Genomic DNA, 24,512 nt, shown 5'->3' on the forward strand with positions numbered 1-24,512 from the left:
TTACCTCAGTCATGACCATATCTTGACACTTCTTCACATACTTTCCATCTGCTTTGACAATGGTCTGTAAGAACTTCAGGTACAGTACGTGTCGACCGTGTGTCTCGATGCAGTGCACAAAATGCTGGACCACCCTCTCGCTGATTTCATTGCAGAGGTGGTAGTTGTTCAGAAAAATGTGTCGCACAGTTTCAGCTTCCAGGAGCTGCAGGAACAGAACACAAACATTACCATCCGGAGCGTTAATGTTGCAACTACTGCACCGATCGAGTGTGTGGGCTGTGAGAAAGAGTCGCCAATACTAACTGGGAAAAGGTTCGGACTCAGGTAGAAGAGCTGTTACAGTGCAGTGACCATACCTGTAGCAGAACAGTTCACATGTTCGTTAACACAAGACAAAAGTAGGGCTTAACTCACCTTCCTGATGAAGGGCTTTTGCCTGAAACATCGATTCTTCTGCTCCTCGGATGCTGCCTGACCTGCTGTGCTTTTCCAGCACCACTCTCTCAACTTAACTTACCTTTGTATAGCAAGAACTATAAACCCATGGGTTTAGGCAGAGATTGCAAGAGGGGAGAGGGACAATGCAGGAGGAATTGGGAAGAGAGAGAAAACTGTCTTACACTATTCATGTCTTTAGAATGACCTCACAGACTCCACAGGCAATCAAGTTGATTCAAAGTGTAGCCAGTATTCCAATGTAGGGAACTTTGCAGCAAATTGCTACACAGCTCCCACAAACAGTATTTAAATAAAATGATCAGATGAGCTATTTTAGTGCCATAGGTTTTTATCATAAAGGAAGTTGTGATGGATAAATGTTACCTTGGTTTCACATGATATCAGAAAACTGCGACCTCAAATACTGCAGTCCCTCAGTACTGCCTTGGAATCTCTGGTAACCATCACAGAGTCACACAGGAAAGAGACCCTTCCGTCCAACCAGTTCACACTGACAATGTTCCCAAAATAAACTAGTCCCACCTGTCTGCACTTGACTCATAACCCACCAAACCTTTTCTAATCATGTACTTATCCAAAGATCTTTTAAACGTTGTAATTGTACCTGCACCCACCACATTTTCTGTAAATTCACTCCACGTGAACTACCTTGTGTAAAAACAAGTTGCCCCTCCTGCCCTTTTTATATCTTTCTCCTCTCACCTTAAAAATGTGTCCCCTAATGTTTGAACTCCCCCACCCTTGGGAAAAGACCCTTGTTTATTGACCCTATCGGTGCCCCTCCTGATTTTACAAACCTAGACTAGCCAACTTTAAGGGTACTTAAGCGGTCATTGGATAAACATATGGATAAACATGGATGTTCTATGAATAAGGTCACCCCTCAGCCACATACGTTCCTGTGAAAAGAGTCCCAGCCTCTCTTTTTAACTCAAACCTTCCATTCCTGGCACCATCCTGGTAAATCTTTTCTGAACCCTCTCCAGTTTAGTGATATCCTACTAAAACAGGACAGGCAGAAGTGCACACAGTACTCTAGAAGAGGCCTCACCCACGTTCTGTGCAATTCCAACATGACGTCCCAGCTGCTGTACTCAAACCTCTGAGCAATGGAGACAAGAGTGCTAAATGCCTCCTTAACCACCCTAACCTACCTGTGACTCAAGTTTCAAAGATGTATATACCTGAAGTCTTTCAATGTTAAATGGAGCAAGTGGCAAAGACATGTGTAAAGTCATAAATGGATTTGCAATGCAAATCATTCAGGAACCTTAAGCAATGATATGACAGCATGACGATAGGGATATGACAGTGCAGCTATGTACACTGCGCTCATGCTAACACACAAAGATGAGAAGGTCTGATACTCACACCAGGCGTAAGGAACAAGTTGAGGTGTTTATGGAGGAGGGCCTGATTCTGCGGATTTCCCGCACAAAAATTCTGCACAAAGCCATGGGCCAGGTTCATGATTTCGTTCATTTTGCTGTCCGTCTGCAGTCAGAAACGACATAAAATGGAAACGGGTGAGAATAAGGCCATCTTCTTTCCCCGTCACTGAAAGCCTATGCCGCCTGTTGAGTTACCTTGTCGTAGGGGATTTGCAGAAGGTCCAACACGGCGGTGTGAGCTCCCATGTTCTTCAGTAAGCGTTGCTGCTGACTCCTGCTCCGCCTCATGCTCTGTACACACAGTTTACTGAGCCGGATCAAGATCTGGAAAAAGGAGAAGCTTAGGGCCTGAGTGTCCCGCAGACTGTCACAGCAACTACCACACATCACATCAGCAAGTCTACTAAAGATCTCTCGCTCCAAGGCCTGACCAGATTACTCCCAGCTTTTCAAAGACCCTAGATTACTCAGATCGGCAACACAGGCTCTGAATCACAGCATCATAGAGGGGTCGCCCCGCAGAAGAGGCCATTTGGCCCATCATGTCACAACTGGCTTGTTAAATGTGCATCATGACTTACTGCCAATCACCTGGCGTTTCTTCAAACCCTTGCAGACTGCTGCTATCCAAATAACCAGCCAGCGCCCCCTTGAACGTTTCTAATGGACCAGCCTCCACCATACCGCCAGGCAGTGCACTCCAGATCCTGACTACATGAGAAAAGGGTCCGCCCCCCACCGCCACCTTGCTTCTTTTGCAGGTCACTTTAAAGTCTGTGGTTCTTGATCCTTAATGATCAGGAACAATGTCTCCCTGTCGACCCTGGTCAGGCCACTCATGATTTTGAAAAACAATCAAGTGTTCCCTCAGGTGACTTCTCACCATGGAAGACAGTCCCAACCCCTTCAATCTATCTTAACAGACAACCAATTTTTCAATGTATAATTTCAGTTACATCACACTGTAAATCTTTTCTATAAATTCTGTGTTAGGATTGAGCCCTCCACAATCACCTGATGAAGGAGCGTCGCTCCAAAAGCTAGTGTGCTTCCAATTAAACCTGTTGGACTATAACCTGGTGTTGTGTGATTTTTAATAATCTATCCTCATCACTGAAGCTTCTCATTCCTAGCTGTTCTCACAAACTGCTCTGCTCACTGTCCAGTGCATTCACAGGAATTCCTAGAGGCCTGGCATTCCAACCGGAACTCCATTAACAAACACATCAATTTGGACCCCATCCTCCGCCCTCTGGGAAGAGCAACTAGAAATGACATCACCCACCTTAAGAAACCAAGACCCATAAACAGAAAGCAGGACATAACACCAGCGCTTCACCGGAGGCTCACTGACGATGTTACCTATCATGGTGACGAAACATCTGAGAACAAACCTTCCAGCTCATCGAGCAAACTTACATTCAGAACCTCAACCTATAAATCTTCTCAAAATCACTGTCTCTTGATCTGAATGGCTGACTAGGACCACTGCAGAGCGCAGTTAAGACCCCAAATGTAATGGGGTCTGGAGTCATGTGTAGGCCGCACCAGGTAAGGATGGCAGATTTCCTTCCCTAAAGGACAGTAGCGAACCAGATGGGATGTCACAACAATTAACCTGGTTGCCATTAGGTCAGTTTTATGATTCAAGGCCTTTACTGAATTCAGATTTCACAATCTGCCACGGTGGGTTTCGAACCCTTGTGTCCAGAACAATAAACTGGAGTTTGGGATTACCAGTCCAGTAACTTGCCTTGACAGAGACTGACAAAACATTGACTAGGCTGGATGGCAGCCTTGTTGATAGTCCAGTACAGAATGGGAAATAGGAGTTGACACATGAGTTGAGTAGACTAGGTATTAAGTGCTTGGTGTCTTTCAGGAGCAATCAGTGTGTGGGGAATGGGTGATTGCTGGTGTGGGGTGTTACAGTGGGGTCAAGGCTATCATAGACTGCACACAAGGCACTGACAGTAGAGCTGGAGCTTGCTTGACTACAGCAAGCCAGCTGGCTCAATTACATTCTTCAAACGCAGCTGGGTTTTGACTTTGTGGTCGGTTGGGAGCTGGGCTGATAGAAAGTGAGGACTGCAGATGCTGGAGAGTCAGAGTGGAAAGGTGTGGCGCTGGAAAAGCAGGTCAGACAGCAGCCGAGGAGCAGGAGAGTCCCAAACTCCAGTTTATTGTTCTGGGCACAAGGGTTCAAAACCCACCGTGGCAGATTGTGAAATCTGAATTCAGTAAAGGCCTTGAATCATAAAACTGACCTAATGGCAACCATGTTAATTGTTGTGACATCCCATCTGGTTCACTAATGTCCTTTAGGGAAGGAAATCTGCCATCCTTACCTGGTGCGGCCTACACGTGACACCAGACCCCATTACATTTGGGGTCTTAGTGCACTGCAGTGGTCCTAATAAGCCATTCAGATCAAGAGACAGTGATTTTTGGACAGTTTTGGGCATGAACCCTTCATCAGGAATTTGGCGGAGGGAAGGAAGGGAGCTGAGAGGTAAGTGGGAGGGTGGGGGTGGGGGTGAGACACCTGGGAAGGCGATATGTAGATGCGGTGGGGGAGGAGGGGGTGATGGTGATAGGTCAGAGGGGACAGTGGAGCGGATAGGTGGGAAAGAAGATGGACACGTAGGACAGTTCAAGATGGTACTGATCCTTGTTTTTGCACAGTACAGGAAGTGAGTGCTTTAACAGCAAACAAATGTCACACATGATGGGAGGTAACTGCCAGAACAAAACACAGGGAAATCTTAGAATCCTCGAATCCCTACAGTTTGGAAAGAGCCATTTGGCCCATAGATTCTGCACTAACCTGCTAATGAGCATCCCACCCAGACCCAGCCCCTGACCCTATCCCCATAACACCACATTCACTATGGAACCCCCCTAACCTGAACATCTTTGGACTGCAATTTCCTCCCTTATCAGAGTCAGATGTCACTCAGTCTTTCTGGAATCTCCCAGGATGTTACGTAATTGCAGAGGGCCGTTGGCAGCATAATTCTCTGGACATTATCACTTAAGGACCAGTTGTTTTTAAATCCTGCTCATCATTGTCATATGTTACTGGGCCAGACTAAGCATTAGGAGTGATAATAACAAAAAAAAACAAGTTCAGCAGGTTAAGCAGTATCCGTGGAAGGAGTTAACATTCTGTTCCCTAATGAGCTTGAAATGATCTGATCTGCCGGTACTCCAGGCAAAACCAAAATTTTCACTGTTACCTAGGTACATGTGACAATAAGAAATCAAATCAAACCGTGCCAGGTCAATGTCTCTCAACAAACTGATAAAAAGGTCAGTGTTACCGATGGGATACAGCAGGAAGGACAAGGAATAGGGAATAGGGAAGGAGAAACACAACAGAACAATAACAAGGAAAAACAGCTGATCTCAAGTGATGGAACTCGATGTTACAGAGGCTGTGGTACTGAGTGCTAGAGACACTGGGTTAACCCTTTGTAGACAGATTCATCAGATGAATTAAATCACCTAGACTCGAAACGTTAGCTTGCTCTCTCTCCACGGATGTTGTCTGACCCGCTGTGATCTCCAGCGTTTGTTATTTTTAAGACTATTTCCAATGTATTTCAGGATTTGGAGATGCCGGTGTTGGACTGGGGTGGACAAAGTTAAAAATCACACAACACCAGGTTATAGTCCAACAGGTTTAATTGGAAACACACTAGCTTTCGGAGCGACGCTCCTTCATCTACAACCACGTGGTGAGGGAGTGTCGCTCCGAAAGCTAGTGTTTCCAATTAAACCTGTTGGACTATAACCTGGTGTTGTGAGATTTTTAACTCCGACGTATTTGTCCCACTGTCATTTGCTACATGGCAGTAAATCGGTCTTCCTGTCCATGTATATAAACATTTTAGGTTTAGTTTAAAAAAACAATAGTCGGATTCTGGCATTTTAGATACAATGCAGCAGTTAATTCCGGGCACCTTGTATATAGGGGTTTAGATTCAAGGAATGTATGGCCTTCTTCTGGAAACTTCTGAAAAATGATCCAATGCCCCCAAATACCAGCACACAGCGCTTTTACGAGACGGGACGTGTGATTTGGAGAGCTACCCTGGGGAGTTGAATTTTGATTTTTGTGCAGTTACTAGGTAATACAGGTGCCACGATTTACGCACCTCTTTCACAACCCTGTAGTTGTTGCTGCTGTTGCTGTCAATTTGTGGTTTCTTGTTGCCATCTTGCACAGGACTCAGAATTCCAGAATCCTTCAAAAACGGAAAAAGAAAATGAGAGACAGGAGTTATTACACCAAGAAAGATTAAATGTTAAATCTACTGCCTCAGGAAAATTACATTTTTTCTATTAACCAGAAGTCCAACAGGATCTTGATCAGATGGGCCAATGGGCTGAGGAGCAGCAGATGGAGTTTAGTTCAGATAAATGCGAGGTGTTGCATTTTGGTCCGACAAACTAGGGCAGGACTTATACACTTGATAGTTGGGTACCAGGTAAAGAGACCAAGGGGTGCAGGTACATAGCTCTTTGGAAGTGGTGTTGAGGGTAAACAGGGTGAAAAAGAAAGTCTTGATACACTTGCCCTTCTTGGCCAGAGCACTAAGTAAAGGAGTTGGGATGTCGTGTTGTGACTGCACTGGACATTGCTAAGGTCATCTTGAGGGGACTGGGTACAAATCTGGTTACCCGGCTATAGGTAGGATACGATTAAATTGGAAAGGGTCCAGAAACGATTCACAAGGATGTTACTGGGTTTGGAAGGTTTGAATTATAAGAAGAGGTTGGATTGTCTTGGGGCTTTTTCCCTTTGGAGCTTGGAAGGTTGAGGGGAAGTTTGCAAGTTCATGGGGGGGGGGGGGCATAGATAAAGGTGAGTGGTCAAGGTCTTTTCCATAGGGTAGAGGAGTTCAAACCTACAGGGCATGGATTTAAGTTGAGAGGGGAAAGATTTAAAAGGGACTAGAGGGACACTCCCAAGCATCTGGGAGCTACTTCTCTGGAAAAAGTGACATGTACATGTTTTTTTCTCAGTAAACATACTGGAATGACATTTACAGCAATGACTGAGGGACAAAGCATGGTCCCCACTCCACCCCTCAGAGCACAGTTTGATGGGGGACTAGATGACTATCAACAATGGAACTAAGACGCATCAAGCAGACAGGATGTGGTGCACATTTCAGTTCAGAAAGCATCAGGCAGGGGGCACAATTCTGGCTACATCGTGTTATTCATTCATGAGAGAAGGGCATTGCTGGCTGGATCAGCATCTCTTGCCCATCCCTAATTGCCCAGAGGACAGTTAAGCGTCAACCCCATTGCTGTGGGTCTGGAGTCCCATGGTGGCCAGACCAGGTGAGGATGGTAGCTGCCTTCCTGAGAGAGCATTAGTGAACAGGATGGGTTTTTCCAATAATTGGCAATGGATTCATTAGACTCTTAATTCCAGATTTTTTAAAAAATTAATTAAAATTCCATCCTTTGCAATGATGGGATTCAAACTCTGGTCCCTGGAACATTACTTGGGATCTCTATATTAACAGCCCAGTGATAATACCACTACTCCATTGCCGTCCCATGAAGTCCAAACTTCTCCCTCAGACACGCCCACTGGAAAAGTGTTTCTTTTTCTCACTCCATTTTGTCTGCGAATTGCTTAACTCAAAAATGTGAGGCACTCTAATCTTTCATGGAACATGAGTGTCACCGGCTGGGCCAACCCAAATTACCCAGAAGGCAGTGGTGAGCTGCCTTCTTGAGCCGCTGCAGACCCTGGGCAATTAGTAGAAGTGCTTCTGAAGAGAATGCACCAGCACCAGTTGATGACGACAGGCAATTAATTGCCAAACCTTGTTTGCATGTTAAACCAGAGGGGCTGCTCTGATTGGTTAGGGGATTACATTCTCAAATAGCCATTCGCTGGTTCAGTTCTCAAAGGGTCAGTTAGACTCGAAACGTCAGCTCTTTTCTCTCCTTACAGATGCGGCCAGACCTGCTGAGATTTTCCAGCATTTTCTCTTTTGGTTTCAGATTCCAGCATCCGCAGTAATTTGCTTTTATCCAGTGTTTAACTCACGGCCACCTCTCTTCCAGGAATGCCTACCCTGAAGAAATACTGCTCTTCTCTTCGTCAGAGCTTTGACAAAGGGTCAGTTAGACTCGGAACATCAGCTCTTTTCCCTCCTTACAGATGCTGCCAGACCTGCTGAGATTTTCCAACATTCTCTCTTTTGGTGACAGCGAATGGCTATTTTATTGTCTTGAAACAGGTGTAGAGCAAAGGAAACAATGACTGTGTTAACGGGTGTAGCTTCGAGGTCAGGAAAGCAGACTGCAGTGTAACCCTGACGGATAATCGAAGCATCGAGTAAAAAGTGAGGTCTGCAGATGCTGGAGATCAGAGCTGAAAATGTGTTGCTGGAAAAGCACAGCAGGTCAGGCAGCATCCAAGGAGCAGGAGAATCGACGTTTCGGGACAGAGCCCTTCATCAGGGATCAGGATAATCGAAGCATAACTACCCACACACTGGGGGTTATTGAGCAAATACTGTCCATTTGATGACCACATCAACTGTTGGATATTGTGTTGTGTCTTTTACAAGGGCAGGCTGGTTAGGTGCTTTCAATACCTTGAAGTCTCCCTGAAGACCTGAAAAATTAGTCCAATTGATATGAACTCGCACTGGTAATGAATTAATCCTCGAGAGATGTGCCAATTGTGGGGTCAGGGGCTTGTTTCCAGAACAATTTGTTCCTTGAGGTGAAGGACCAAAGGTATAAGTTAGGCTCATCACAGATAGTTGATATCTTTGTCAGCATTCATGTTGAAAGGTTCAAGTCTTCTATTAGTGCAAAGATCATCGAAGCATAGTGTGAGCTTAACGTTTTTAAGACATTTTGCACCGGTTATACCAATTGGAGGTAAATCTCATTGGAAAACCAGGATCCAAGGGGAAAACCCAGGTCTTTAACCACCACACACCTCAGCTTTGGCATCATCTGCTCCTTCAGTTTGGGTCTCACTGCTGCCGTAACTTCCTCGCTTTTCCACCCACAGTTCGGATTTCTCCACCGTTAATCGCAACAAGTCCAGGTCTGCTTTAATTTGTTTGTAATTGTCCACATCCTGAGAGGAAACCAGCAACTGGACCTGGAACATAAGCAAGAGGGGAAAGAAAACCCATTAATCACGTACGGGAGCTGTTTAAAATCTCCATTTCTTTATACTTTGAAGAAAAAAAAGGGAAAGGGCAGCTTTTGCACAGTTATTGGCCCAGTGAAGCGTTCCTGGACAGTTACAAATCTTCCACCCTCCACACACACATGATTCCACCCAAATTTCTGTTGAATCCACACCAGGGACTTTGGTGACACCATCCTGTCACCCCTCACAATCTCATCCTCGAGTTCAAACCTCTCTTTACCCTCAGGTACAGATTCCAACACAACGTTGGTAGAGAAAGGAAGACAGGCTCAAGTTAGTCACTTCTTGTTCCTGTGAAAAAAGAGCATGGAAATAAAAGGAGAGACAGACAGACACAGAGAGAGACAGACAGATAGAGAGAGAGATATACAGAGACAGACAGAGAGAGAGATACAGAGAGAGAGAGAGAGACAGAGAGAGAGAGAGAGACAGAGAGAGAGAGAGAGAGAGAGAGAGAGAGATATACAGAGAGAGAGAGATATACAGAGAGAGAGAGAGAGCTGGGAATTTGTGTTGCAGACGTTTCATCCCCTGTCTAGGTGACATCCTCAGTGCTTGGGAGCCTCCTGTGAAGCGCTTCTGTGATGTTTCCTCCGGCATTTATAGTGGCTTGTCTCTGCCGCTTCCGGTTGTCAGTTCCAGCTGTCCGCTGCAGTGGCTGGTACATTGGGTCCAGGTCGATGTGTTTGTTGATAGAAACAAATCAAGTTTCCACAGATTCTTTTCTATCAACAAACACATCGACCTGGACCTAATATACTGGCCACTGCAGCGGGCAGCTGGAACTGACAACCGGAAGCGGCAGATACAAGCCACTATAAATGCCGGAGGAAACATCACAGAAGCACTTCACAGGAGGCTCCCAAGCACTGAGGATGTCACCTAGACAGGGGATGAAACGTCTGCAACACAAATTCCCAGCTCGGCGAACAGAACCACAACAACAAGCACCAGAGCTACAAAGCTTCTCCCAAACTTTGAACAGAGAGAGAGGGAGAGACACACAGAGACAGAGAGAGAGAGACACACAGAGACAGAGAGAGAGAGAGACACAGAGAGAGAGAGAGAGAGAGAGAGAGAGAGAGAGAGAGACACACACAGTAGAAATGAAGGAAGAGAATGAAACAGCGGGGAGCTGGTAGTACAATGAAGTTTGCACTGACCTGTTTAAAGGCCTGAAGGAGCTCTGCTCTCTGACTGAAGTGTTTAAAGAGGAGCTGTAAGGCACCAGACACGAGTGGGGGATAATCGTGTTTAATCAGGTGTATGAGCACTCGCAAAAACGTTCGCCCTCCTTCATCATCCAGCTCCACTGGGTTTTTTTCTTGGCTGTAGATGAGGATTAAATTATTAGCACAGACATCTCGTGTTGAATTGTAACTTACATTTCTATAGGACTGCACTGTCAATTGAACATGCTTTATTGAAGACTAGCCACGGTTGTAAATGGAGGAAACAAATAAATTAATCTGAGCACAGCAAGTTACAGGAACAGCAATGGGATAAACCAAGGTATGATGTTAATATCAATTCTTAAAGAATTGTTTTGTTTTTAATTCACAGGGTATCGTTGGTTAGGTCAGCATTTCTTGCAGGTCTCTCAGCCCCTTAAGGTGGTGGTGGTGGTGGGTGGGGAGCTGCCTCTTGAACCAGTGCAGTCCGTGTGCTCTGGGGACACCCACAATGCCCCTAGGGAGAGAATTCTACGATTTTGACCCAGTGACAGTGAAGGAATGGTGGTATATTTCCAAGTCAAGTTGGTGAGTGGCTTGGAGGGGAACTTGCAGGGGGTTGTGTTCACAGGAATCTGCTGCCTTTATGCTTCAATAAGGAAGTGTTCCTGGTGTCTATGGAGCCTTGGTGAATTTCTGCAGTGCATTGTGTAGACAGTACACACTGCTGCTGCTGCTGAGTGTCTATGGGGGAAGAGAGTGCAAATGTTGAATGTGGTGGGGTGCTTTTTTTTTAAGATTAGATTCCTTACAGTGTGGAAACAGGCCCTTCGGCCCAACTAGTCCACTCCAACCCTCAGAAGAGTAAACCACCCAGGTCCATTCCCCATATTTACCCTGACTAATGCATCCAACTCTATGGACAATTTAGCATGGCCAATTCATATAACCTGCACATCTTTGGACTGTGGGAGGAAACTGGAGCACCCGGAGGAAACACACGCAAAGTGCAAATTCCACACAGCTTTGTCCTGGATGGCGTCAAGCTTCTTGAGTTCACCCAACCAGGCAAGCAGGGAGTTTTCCATCACATTCCTCTCTTGTGCCTTGTAAATGACGGGCATGTTTCGGGAAGATAGGAAGTGAGTCACTCTCTGCAGTGTTCCTAGGCCCTGACCTGCTCCTGTAGCCATGTAGATTTATGTGATGAATGCAGTTGAGTTTCTGGATTGTAAAGTCTTTGGAGTGGAACTGAAAGATAAAATCTTAAGTTCCAGAGCTGAACACGCAGTGAATGTGGCATGAACACCTCCTAAGGCATGACTGCTTTAAAACAGAAACTTCAGCATCACGTGTTGCTGGAGGAAATTCAAGGAACGATGGATTCAAAGCCAGCTAATCCAGTGCTCCCCCACACTCGGATACAGTTTTGTATTGCAAGGTATGAAGATGGATTCACTCCCCAAACTATTGTGGAAAATGCTAGAAACCAAGCCAGAATTCCAATTCAGATTTAAACTGGCCACTAAGAGTTCCCTGGTGGCATTGATTCAAGTGTGTCAAAAGGTATAGTGTGATGGGGAACCTGTTTCAGGGAAGAGGTGTTGCGAGTCTCCAATATCTTAGAACTAAAGGAGCAAGTATACTCTGTTGGTCACGAATGATGAATGCCAAACCTTGCTTGGAGGTACAGCCAGCTTACAGCAGCGGCCATGTTGAGATGAATTTTGATTTTATGTCACACAGGTCAATAACTTACCCCCTTATGATACCAGAGACACAAGCCTTTATCACGAATATTTTTTACCATGAAATACTGAGAGAAGCAAGCGATGGTCAGTGCCCCATACCTTCCTGCAAACATCGTCTCAGCCTGTTCACCAATGCCCTCAAGGTCTGGTACTGTATCAAACAAAACAAAGTAGTCATTTCAGAGACAAATCTCTTTCAACACCAGCACTGTGATCATTTCCAACTTAATTAAGCCTCAAGGAGTTACCATCAAACAACATTTAGATGTTTGGCTACAAGTGATACTGATTAATAACAGGTCACACATCTCTCCTGCGTGAAATCTGGGGGTTTGGAGATCAGCAGAGATGGACAAACAGACTGTTGAATCAATGTCACCTGAATTACATTGAAAACGCCGCATTTCACTCAGACAGCGATCACTGAATACCACAGCGCGGTTTCAAGACGAGGGGGCATATTTTTGAGGCGAAAAGAGAGAGCTTTAAAAAAAAGACATGCGGGGCAAATTCTTTTTTACACCGAGAGCGGCTCGTGTGTGGAATGAACTTCCTGAGGGAGTGGTGGATGCAGGTACAGTTCTGATGATTAAAAGACATTTGAATAAGTCCCTGAATAAGAAAGGTCTGGAGGGGTACGGGCCAGGAGCAGACAGGACTAGTTTAGTTTAGGATTATGGTCGGTATGGACTGGTTGGTTCAAAGGGTCGGTTTCCCTGCTGTAGGATTCTATGAGCTTCTGCATTCCATCTCTACTCACTGATCCTTTTAGATTTCACACACAAATCTCAAAGCCCTGGGAGTTGGCTACACAGATTTTCTCTGTTTGGAAGCACCTCAGAGAATCTTTGTGTGCCTGGTTCCTGAAATGAGAGGCGCCATTTTATAAGGAAACAACAAGCCATACCCACTGGAATGTGGGAGAACAAGAGGTGGCTCTCTGACCATACCTCATCCCGCCTCCCGCCAATAACCTTTCACCCCTCGGATTGCCGAGGATCCAACCACGTACTGCCGGAAAAACATTCCACAACTCCGCTTCCCTTTTCAGAACGCGAACTTCAAAGGGTCTCAGCTTCTGAGAGGAATAGATTTCTCTCATCTCTGCCTTTTTCCTGAAACATTGACACCCCCGTTCTCGATTCTCCCACGTCCATCCTACACTCAATCTTATGTCCAACACCCCGCACTCAATCCCACCACCACCACCCCCAAAACCCTGACCAGGTACTAGTCTCTTTGATCTGTCTCCAATACAGTTACATCCTTCCGCAATGCCTTCATCGCCAGTTGAAGTAGTTGAACCTTTTCATAGTGATATTCCATGTCTCTACTGCACCTCCAACCTCAGTCACACTCCTTCACGGTCACTGGGTCAGAATCCTGGAGCTCCCTTCCTAACAGCACAGTGGGCACTCCACACTATGTGCAGTCAGGTTGGCAGCTCACCAACTTCACCAGGGCAGTTAGGAACATGCAACAAATGCTGGCCTAGCCAGAGACATCCACATTGCTATTTTGAAAATATACTGACTAAGGGACAAACAAGGAGAGAAAAAGAGAGAAAGGACACAGAACGAAGGGTTAATTGTACCTTCATTCGCGATATTTTCCAGCCAACCTGTCCCGAGATGTACTTACACACCCCCCGGTGGCACAGTTCGAGTGTCCCTACCCCTGCACCGGTTTGAGTCCCAACTGCTTCAGCAATGTGTAATAACATCTCTGAGCAGGTGGATTAGAAAAATTGGTTAAATTAACAAAAAAAAAGGCCTTCCATGCAGATGGGACTTGAACTCAAGCCTACTGGCTCAGAGGTAGGGACAATACCACAACAGTCCCATACCTTCATTCTAACAATAGCTACTTAGGAGAAAGTGAGGGTTGCAGGTGCTGGAGAGTCAGAGTTGAAAAGAGTGGTGCTGGAAAAGCACAGCAGGTCAGACAGCATCAGAGGAGCAGGAGAGGCGTGTTTCAGGCATTAGCCCCTCAATAGCTACTTAGCATGTGGTTATCATCTGTAACGATCTAGCAAGGAGGCCTGAGAGTGGGAATCAGATGAAGGTTACATGTTAATTAAAAGGATCAGTAGGTGAGGAGTTTCTGGATCATGGGTAAAAGGTAATAAATATTTTAGTTTAGCCTTCTGATATCTGAAGGTAAAATGCCGTCTGGAAAGGTATATATCTGGAGTCTGAGCGATCTTTGACCTCGGGGGTTTAATAGCCACGTGCACAGTTCAACGTCACAGTGCGGTCAGATGGCCTGGAATCTGATCATGTCCTCTCCTACAAAACCTCCCACAGAATTCTCTTTTATGAAGCCTGGTAACGGTCAGAAGATTACATACAGAGGAGTGAGTGAGTGTGGGCGTGGGGCAGAGGAGGGAGAGAAAATAGAGAAGAGGGATGGAGAAGATAAGAAGTGCAGAGAGAGGAGGAAAGCGAAGCATCTGAAAAGGCCACTGCGTCTTATCCTCCCGGCTCAGTGGGAGCCTGGAGTTGGGGGGGAGAGCTCAGAGCAGATGATTTAATTTGAGAGTGTAGGATGTGTCGCCGAGTGATGAAAGAGAGACTTTATTCCATCATTCCAAACTAGCCCATAACACATTTCACACAGATCATCTACAAAGGAGCAAGGGTGCTGAGTATACTGCAATCCAGATAGACTTATACAACATTAAACAGACCCTTCGGTCCAACCCATCCATGCCAACAGAGTTTTCCAAACTGAACTAGTCCCACTAACCTGCATTTGGGGCATATCCCATACATGTACCGGGGAGAGAGAGGGGGGGGGAGGGGAAAAAGAGAGAGAGAAGGGGAGAGGGAGATATATAGGGAGCTTCCTCTTGAAAGGACAGTGAGGAGGAGTATACACTCACCTGTGGTTTCCGTCAGTAAACCCGCTGAGGAGTCAACCGAATTGTTCTCTCCAAATTCTTTCTTGTAAATCGACAGCATGTAGGAGATGCGATAGTCCAGCCTGACACTGAGGATGAACTGAAAAGTAAAGCCTTCTTTACAATTCCAGACAGGTGTAGATAGACAGATAAACGGGGGTGGGTGGGGGTTCAGGATCAGACTTCCAACAAGTTGGCGAGGTTAGACGCAGAGAGGTTTCCACACACACGAGTGACAAAACAAGGAGACTATAAATATCTAAAAGCAATTAATAAATCCAATTGGGACATCAGGAAACAGAAAGTCTTTCCTCATTGAGGAATGAGAATGTGCAACTTGCTAGGAGAGAGCAATTGTACTGTATCCACTCAGGTAAAGGTCAAGACTCTCAGACAACAGTTTTCGACAATAAGGAAGGGGCAGACTTTCACAAATGCAGTGTCTGGAGGGTTTAAGATCTAGCCGCTCATGTTGCAGAAATAGTCGGATCCCTGAAAACCCTGTTCTCAAAGCGACTGTAAAAACAAGCCAAAGGCATGTGCACAAACACGCCGCGGGAGAGAGCTGCTTAGATGGTGTCCCTGTCAATGATTCTGTCAGATAGTTACGTATCAGGGTGAGTGTGCCTTCAGCAGAGAGCTGACCCAATTACAAAGGGTTTGGGTTTTGACGCTAAATGCTGACAGGGTCAGCCTGTACACCAGGGCTAGTGTACAGGGCCATAGGGCAAATTTCACACAAGATGAACCACAATTTTAATTATATATGGTACATGCACCGAAGGGGAAACTGGAGAAGTATAGTCAGGTATCCAGATTGGGTGAGATGGAGCAAGCTGGGACAGGGTGACCTGGGTCAGGAACATGGCGACATGGCCTCATTCTCAGTCTAAGGCCATTCTGAAAATCCACCGGTTCGATGTTATGACAGGCTCCAGGGGAAAGTGGGACTTGAGCCCAGACCTTCAGACCCTGAGGTTGGGACACTATCCCTGTGCCATAACAGAATCCTTTGCTGCGGTGTAAATACTGTGTCATCTCACTGGGGATATTTGTTTTTAAAACTCAACCAGGTCAGAGATGTTACGACAGACTCTGGAGCGAGTGGGGTTTGAACCCGGGGCCCTGGCTCAGAGGTACAGATGTTACAAGTGCACCACAAGAGCCCTTCACTTTCTCTGGAGAAAGTCCAGTCTCTGAATTTGCAGCTTATTTAGAGAATTCAGTGAGACTAATTTGGTGAAAAATTCAACGAGCTGATCCTTTATCACATTCACATTGTACAAAGCAGCTAACCCAGGTAGGCCTCTCTCCGGTGCACGTTACCAATTAGCGAGTCAGAGGCTATGAGGATGAAAATTTCAAATCTGTCAAGAGCATACCTGCAGGATCTCGATGATTTTCAGCTTCGTATCCATGACCGTCACGTCCTCGTTGTCCAGGGCGTGCGGCGGTTTCCCTGGCACGCTTCGGATATGGCCTTCGTTACTCTCCGGAAGAACCCCGGGGAGGAGGGAGCCTCGACTCAACACCATCTGTGTCATCATCTCGCCCACTCCGTGAATCGTCCGCATCACGTTATTCCCTGCAAGGGGTAGGGACGGGGATGGGTGAGGAGCCTGGAGAGTACTGCCTGAGCTCAATCAACGTTCACCTCTTCCCTAACTCCAGAGGGGTACCCTCTGTAGGCAGCGACTATCTGCTGGGTCATTGGCCATCTCTATATGGGCAAAGGGGACAGGGTGGGGGCAACTGGACAACTCTGGTGTCTCAGTGTGCTTTCCAAGTGAATCGCTCCGTCATTGTTGCAATGTCATAAAATCGGCAACCAATCTGCACACAGCAAGATCCCATAACTGACACCAGCTAAACATTTCCAAGGTGCGGTCCGGGGATAAACACAGAATTCCCCGTGGTCTTCTATAACAAAAATCCAGTGGCATAGTTTCAATGTTCAAACTAGAGGTCTTGGTTCAACATTGCATTGAAAGGATGGTAGCTATGACAATGCAGTGTTCCCTCTGTGGCTTGTCAGACAAGAGTGTCCAGGGTGGGATTCGAACCAGTGATGTTCTGATGCTGTGCGGAGAGTGCTGGCAGCTGAGCCACCTTTGAGGTAGTCTGGTCAAGATCTGTTGTTGATTTGTATTTGGGGGTCAGGCCTTGTCCATGATGACCTCCTCCCTGCCACATTATCCCATGTTGACCCCTCCTAGTGCCCAGTCTATCCAGGTCCAGCAGGGCAATCTATTAACCTGCCCCTTACCTGGCACTCAAAAGTCTGACCCCAATTATGTTCATCACGGTGTCGGAGAATTTGATTGGACATCTTTTGGGGATAAATTTAAAACAAGAGATCTCTGGGAGATTATCAAACTTTGTATCCAAACTTAATAAAATGTTTGCAAATCATGCAAGTAACTGTGTATTATTTTTCTGTGTACTTTATTGAATGTGGGTGTGAGCCAAACGGGTTGGGGGTTTGTTAGCTCAGTTAGCTGGATGGTGAGTTATTGACAGGGTGATGTCAACATCGTGGGTTCAATTCCCACACTAGCTGAGGTTAAATCTCTTTCTCAACCTCTCCCCTCATCTGAGGGAGTGGTGACCCTCAGGTTAAGCATCACCGGTCACTCCTCTCTAACAAGAAAACAGCCCTCTGAACTGGTAAGTGTATCATGACTTTAGCTTTATCTTTATTCAAGTGGCGTTTGGTGCAGAATATGATGGGAGCCAACCAGCATAAGCTCCCAAAAGCAGCTAGATATGAATGGAATATGACTGGATAGGATTGGAACACATGTCAGATAGCAGACAACGCTTGCCAACTACAGAATCTACAAGCAGTGCAACTCAGGGGCTCAGCATATATGAAAATATCCAAACAAAACAATGATTTGGAAGTAATTTTAATTTGGAGCAAAAATAAACCACAGAGTGCAAGCTCATTCCTTCTGCTCAGCGTTGTGTATCAGACCCCATTTTGCAAAAAGATGCAAATTCAGAAATGAAAATCAAAGGCTCGTGTTGAATGGACCATGTTGGGCTAGTGGCACCAGACATCAGTCGCAATGCTTTGGGGAGAAGGGTCTGAATCCCACCACAGCCTGTGATAGAGTTCAAATTCAACTAATAAATCTGAAATTGAATAGTCCCAGTGAGAACGACCATCAGTCTACACCAATGTCTGTGAAAACCATCTGATTCACGACTGTCCCTCAGGGAAGGGAATCTGCTGTCCTTATCTGGTCTGGCAGGTTCCAGACTCTCAACAATGTCTATGATTCTTAACTGTCCTCTGAAACCCCCACTCATTTTCAAGACCAATTAGGGAAGGAGGAACAAATACTGGCCTTCCCTGTCACACCCACATCCAATGAAAGTACACAGAAAAATAGTGTACAGTGCTGAGTTTACCATTACACAGGTAGCTCCATCAAGATAATCAAGCCTTGTATGAAAGCAGATTTAAGTTGAGGCAGTAAGGGCATTAAATCAGACTGATGAGTGAGGGACACATGATTCAATAACTTCACACAATATTGGAGGTGTCACTTTGTTTAGCTTCGCCTGTTGAATCAGACCAGGAAAGGAGTGTGTTTCACACCTACCTCCATCCTGAAACTTGCTGAGTCGCTCCAAATATGACGGTGTCGGATTCTGGACGCAGTCCAGGATAGCCAACAGCGTTCGCGTTAGCCTCAGAAGCTCCCGAAAGCTGTAGAACCCAAAGTAGATTAGGTTCCGAGCCAGGTTCACCACCTGGAAATAAAACAAAATGATTGGGTCAGTCTGTCTGCAACTGTATGCCATTCATAGTCAACAGAAACTGGACAACTTAAATCCCAATATATTGGGCTCATCCCAGGTCAATGTCCAGCTGTAAGATCTCATCTCCATGTTAGCAATCTCACACTCGGAAAGTTAGGAATAGTGTATTTTCAGCAAGGAACCACACAGCAAGTACTGAAGGGTCTGGAATACTCGGAATGCGGTGGAAGCAGGTTCAATGGAAGCATTGCAGAGGGTACTGGGTGGTTACTTGGATAGAAGTGGTGCGTAAGGATATGGGGAAAAAGGCAGAGGATTGGCACTACAGGATGGAATTGGTACAGGCACATTGGGCCGAAGGGCTTCCTTCTTGTGTTGTGATGATTCTGTGATTAACTTCGCTCACTCTAACTCACCACAAAAGTGAGCTTGTTCTTTTCCTTGTCTCCGAACGGAAACGGCTGAGTCACGACATCATTAAGGTACTCCTCCACAAAATCCACCGTAAGGGCAAACTTGTTCTTTTTATCGTCACGGGAGGTGTCCGTCAGTGAGTCATACCTGGCCAAGGACAGGAACAGTTAAAGATGCTTCATCAGGCAGGTACCTTACCTCAGGTTCCACTCTGACGCACACTGGGATCAATGTAATATTGTTATCACAAAACATGAAAGCAAATGAGTTTTCATATCCAATGAAAATGATGTAAAAACATCTAAAATACATGGAATCAGGAAACAGTTTACGAACATTGTTTTCTTTCATGTAATTAATAAACACGGATTAAACAGTAAAACATTATCTTATGAAGACATATTGAAGAGTGCATAATTCCTCTGGGGTACATGGGGTTATACAATATTACATAGAATCAACAATATGGAAATAGGCCATTCAGCCCAACTAAGGTGCTAGCCACCTCAACCCCCAACATAGATCTTTTCACAACCAATGGAAACTGCTCAGTGCTTTACACTGAATGAGAAAGGGGTTTGGAAATGTTGTAATGTAGGAAATTAGTCAATTCCTACACAGCAAGGTGAAAATGACTAAGAAACCTGTTGCGGCTATTTTGATTGAAGGATAAATATTGGCTGTGACACAAAGCCTCTTGCTGCTCTTTGAGATCTCTTCCACCAATCGCAGCAGGACAGAGGGATTTAATCAGAGAGACAGCACCCCAAGGGTAGTACTGAGGGAGTGCTGCACAGTTACAGCGTCACCCCAATGTCAGTGCTGAGGGAGTGCTGCACAGTTACAGTGTCGCCCCAATGTCAGTGATGAGGGAGTGCTGCACAGTTACAGTGTCGCCCCAATGTCAGTGCTGAGGGAGTGCTGCACAGTTACAGTGTCGCCCCAATGTCAGTGCTGAGGGAGTGCTGCACAGTTACAGAGTCACCCCAATGTCAGTGCTGAGGGAGTGCTGCACAGTTACAGTGTCGCCCCAATGTCAGTGATGAGGGAGTGCTGCACAGTTACAGTGTCGCCCCAATGTCAGTGCTGAGGGAGTGCTGCACAGTTACAGCGTCACCCCAAGGGCAGTGCTGAGGGAGTGCTGCACAGTTACAGAGTCACCCCAATGTCAGTGCTGAGGGATGCTGCACAGTTACAGTGTCACCCCAAGGGCAGTACTGAGGGAGTGCTGCACAGTTACAGTGTCACCCCAAGGGCAATGCTGAGGGAGTGCTGCACAGTTACAGTGTCACCCCAAGGGCAGTGCTGAGGGAGTGCTGCACAGTTACAGTGTCACCCCAACGGCAGTGCCGAGGGAGTGCTGCACAGTTACTCCATCAGACTTTGTTTCCACACTCAAGCTCATGAACGTTACCAACTGAAACACGGTGGGCACATCAACCCCCTTCTGTATTCTATCTTCTCTACTATGTCTGTGTAAGGAAATACTTCGGAAATTCTTTACTTAATCTGTTAGTGACTACGTTATGGTCCCTTCTGATCCAACGTTTCTGAACGGGGGAAAGCCATTCAGGATGGTGATAAGGAGGGATTTCATCACTGACGATGGTAGATGATAGACTGCTCTACCACAGATGTCTGTGGAAGTTCAGTACTTGATCATGTTCAAGACCGAAATGGATAGATTTGCAAAGACCCATGCCACTAAGGAATATAATATTGGGAAATAATGTCGAGATAGAAGAGTACCAATAATTTAAAAAGACGGAGCAGACTTGAGGGGCTGAATGGCCTCTTCCTAATCCTATTTCCTAGGCTCCCTTTTAATAAACAAGTTTATCCTTATCTGAAAATGGTCAGCCTCATTTTAAAAAAATATTCACTTGTGGGACATGGGTGTCGCTGGCTGGACCAACATTTATTGCATGTCCCTAGCTCTCCTTGAGGTGGTGGTGGTAAGGTGTCCTCTTGGATTGCTGCAGCCCATGTGCTGTAGGTACACTCCATGCCCTAAGGGAGGGAATCCAGGTTTTTGATCCAGTAACACTGAAGGAATGGCAATACATTTCCAAGTCAGGCTTGCAGTGGGTGGCATTCCCGCATATCTGCTGCCTTTGACCTCCCAGATGGAAGTGGTCAGTGGTTTGGAAGGTGCTGTCTAAGGATGTCTGGTGACTTTTTTTGCAGTGTATCTTATACTTAATACATAATGCTACTACTAAGCGTCCATGGTGGAGGGAGTGGATGTGGTGCCAATCAAGTGGGCTGCTTTATCCTGAGTGTTGTTGGAGCTGCACAAATCCAGGCAAGTGGGGAATATTCCATCACACTCCTGACTTGTTCCTTGTAGATGGTGGACAGGCTTTGGGGAGTCAAGAAGTGAGTTACTCACCGCAGTATTCGCAACCTTTGACCTGCTCTTGTAGCCAGAGTGTTTATGTGGCAAGTCTAGCTCAGTTTCTGATAACCCCCAGGATGATAGTGGGGAATTCAGTCATGGTAACACCATTGAATGTCATGGGACGGTGATTAGATTGTCTCTTATTGGAGATGGTCGTTACCTGGCATTTGTGTGGCGCCAATGTTACTTGCCACTTGTCAGCCCAACCCCTAGATGTTGTCCAGATCTTGTTGCATTTGAACATGGACTGCTTCAGTATCTGAGGAGTCGCGATTGGTGCTGAACACTGTATAATCATCGGCGAACATCCTCACTTCTGACCTTATGAAGGAGGGAAGGGCATTGATGAAGCAGCTGAAGATGGTTGGGCCTAGGACACTACCCTGAGGAACTCCTGCAGAGATACCTTAGAGCTGAGATGGCTTACCTCCACTGACTATGACCATCTTCCCAAGTGTCAGGTATGACTCCAACCAGCAGAGAGGTTGCCCCCGATACCCACTGATGCCAATTTTGCCTGGGCTCCTTGATGCTAAACTCAATCAAATGCAGCCTTGATGCCACACTCACCTCACCTCTGGAATTCAGCACTTTTGTCCATGTCTGAACCAAGGCTGTAATGATGTCAGGGGCTAAGTGGTCCTGGTGGAACCCAACTTGGGTGTCTCTGAGCAGGTTATTACTGAATAGGTGCTGCCTGATAACACTATTGACAACTTCAATCACCACCTTACTTACAGAACTCCTCCATTATCTTTGAAGATCACTCATTTTAATGGAAACTCTCTCCACATAACTTAGCAGTATTTGTACCCACAAACTGCTTTGAAACCAGTTGACTGATTCAACACCAACAAGATGATGATTGCTGTTGTTCGTAATCCAATTCAAATTGGAGAAACATGAATTAGCAAAGCCATTCACATGTCCTGCAAATGTGGCATTAGTTAGTCACTTAGAATCAACGAACATTATGAAAACAAATGAGTTGGCCATTATCAGGTTGCATTGTTCGTGGGATCTTGGTATGTCCAACTTGACTGCTGTAATTCCTACACTACTACAGAAACTACACTTCCAAAGGACTTCACTGATTGTACTGACCTTGCTGAATGCCCTGTTACTGAGCAAGGCGCCATATAAATACAAGCTCTTTCGATCAGACAGTTTTGTAAAAGGGAAATGGTATTTAACAAATGTAGCAGGAGTCCTTATAGGAAATAACAAGCAATGTGAATAAGGGGTACGTGGTGTATTAGGATTTCCAAAAGATACTTAATAGGGTTCCTACTCACTTCACCAATCCTCCTCCAACAGCATCTTCAAAACCCACCATCAGTTCCGTCTGGAACGACAAGGGCAGCCGATACATGGGAACACCAGCCCCTGTAAGTTCCCCTCCAAGCCACTCATCATCTTGACTTGCAAGACAAGCAAGTGGTTAGCTCCTTCACTGTCACTGGGTCAAAATCCTGCAACTCTCTCCCAAAAAGCACTGCCTTCCCTCATTGGGGAATCCCAAACTAGTATAGCATGGTTTTAAAAATGATAGGCTCCCATTTCAGACAAAGAGGTATATTTTCACTCAGAGGGTCATTAGCCTTTGGAATGCTTTTCTCCGACATGCTGGAGACTGGGTCATTGAGTATGTTTGAGTCGAAGTTAGACAGAGTTTTAAACCAACAAGGGAGGTCACGGGATAATGGAGGGGGGCAGTAAAACAGCGTTGAGGCTGTAATTGGATCAGTCACGATCTTATTAAATGGTGCCGGCTAATGGGACTCTATAATGTACATCTGCTCATATTTCTTATGTTCTTGCTAACTGTGACTTATTCATGCCATTTCATTCCTGAAATCGTGAAAGGTGCTATACAAAGGCAAATTCTTTAACTCTGGTCAGCTCAACAATTCTGAGAGAGAATTCAAACCGTAAGTCATCGACTCAGGAGATGTTGTGTTCATTACTTCACCAGCCCAGGCACTGACTAAAAACACGCAAAATCAGAATCCGAAACATACTCATGAATTGTAATCTTGGTCGGGATTTCAGTCCAGAGCCTTGCGTATTTCACTGGGGTGACAGACTCCTGTGGGTCGCGGTCCACGTGCATGTGCAGCATCAGCCTGCAGAAAGATGCCCGCAGATCGTAAGGGAGATTCTCATCCGACATGCACCGCAGGATGAGGTCTATGCCGAGCTGCGACGAGATCTGGTCGATGGCAAGGTACTGACGATCGAGGCACATTCTCGCAAAAAGGTTCAGCTGGTACCTGTGGGAGGGGAAGGTGGGAAAAGGGCAGCGATTAAGGCCAATGTCAACTTGTATGTGTCAATCCCCTCAAAACAGAATCCCTAAAGCACAAAGGTCTTTCAGCCCATCGAATCTGCACCAACTCTCTGAACTGCCTCTCACCCAAAACTACCACGCTCACTTTCCACCCTGCACATCTCATTGGCTAGGCCACCTATCCTGCATATTTAGCATGGCCAACCCACCCTGGACTGTGGGAGGAAACTGGAGCACCCGGAGGAAACCACGCAGACACGGGGAAGAATGTGCAAACTCCACACAGACAGTTGCCCGAGGCTGGAATCAAACCCAGGTCCCTGGCGCAGTGAGGCAGCAGTGCTAACCACTGAGCCCATGCCAGGTCATTCAAAACACTATTGCTCATATCCTGGATGGCACCAACTCGCCAACCTTGCGCTGCTTGACCTATATTGTCTCCAGCTCCCCAGTGCCTACATTTTAACATTCCCACCCTGGCTTTACGGGATGGTTGGGATATAGTGGTAACTTCACTGCGCTAGCAATCCAGACAGCTGGTGGGATGGAAATTCAGTTCATAAATCTGGAACATAAAACAAGGCTCGGGAATGAAGGCCAGACAATTATCATCCTTAATCATCGCAAAAATCCACCTGACTCATTAATATTTTTAAGAGCGCAACCAACAAGGGACTCCAGACCCCACTGACCCATTCTGCTTTCTGAAACAGCCTAGCAAGGTTCTCAGTTCATGGGTCTTGAGGCATGGTGG

General features: G+C 46.0%; 1 protein-coding gene across 2 annotated transcripts in view; it reads right to left on the bottom strand.

The window, feature by feature from the left end:
* The window catches only part of itpr2 (inositol 1,4,5-trisphosphate receptor, type 2), a 266,776-nt gene that overhangs the window by 114,796 nt on the left and 127,468 nt on the right, over positions 1-24,512 (bottom strand). For both annotated transcript variants that reach the window (XM_060843021.1, XM_060843020.1), the window contains 12 exons: positions 23,490-23,741; positions 19,070-19,214; positions 18,494-18,644; positions 16,265-16,467; positions 14,865-14,982; positions 12,080-12,131; positions 10,221-10,386; positions 8,836-9,003; positions 6,014-6,103; positions 2,049-2,177; positions 1,834-1,956; positions 5-205 (listed from right to left, as the gene is read on the bottom strand). In XM_060843021.1, coding sequence (XP_060699004.1) covers positions 5-205; positions 1,834-1,956; positions 2,049-2,177; positions 6,014-6,103; positions 8,836-9,003; positions 10,221-10,386; positions 12,080-12,131; positions 14,865-14,982; positions 16,265-16,467; positions 18,494-18,644; positions 19,070-19,214; positions 23,490-23,741 — 1,798 coding nt within the window. The remainder of the gene's footprint in view (positions 1-4; positions 206-1,833; positions 1,957-2,048; positions 2,178-6,013; positions 6,104-8,835; positions 9,004-10,220; positions 10,387-12,079; positions 12,132-14,864; positions 14,983-16,264; positions 16,468-18,493; positions 18,645-19,069; positions 19,215-23,489; positions 23,742-24,512) is intronic.

The sequence above is a fragment of the Hemiscyllium ocellatum genome, chromosome 23, assembly GCF_020745735.1.
Source record: "Hemiscyllium ocellatum isolate sHemOce1 chromosome 23, sHemOce1.pat.X.cur, whole genome shotgun sequence".
NCBI lineage: Eukaryota > Metazoa > Chordata > Chondrichthyes > Orectolobiformes > Hemiscylliidae > Hemiscyllium > Hemiscyllium ocellatum.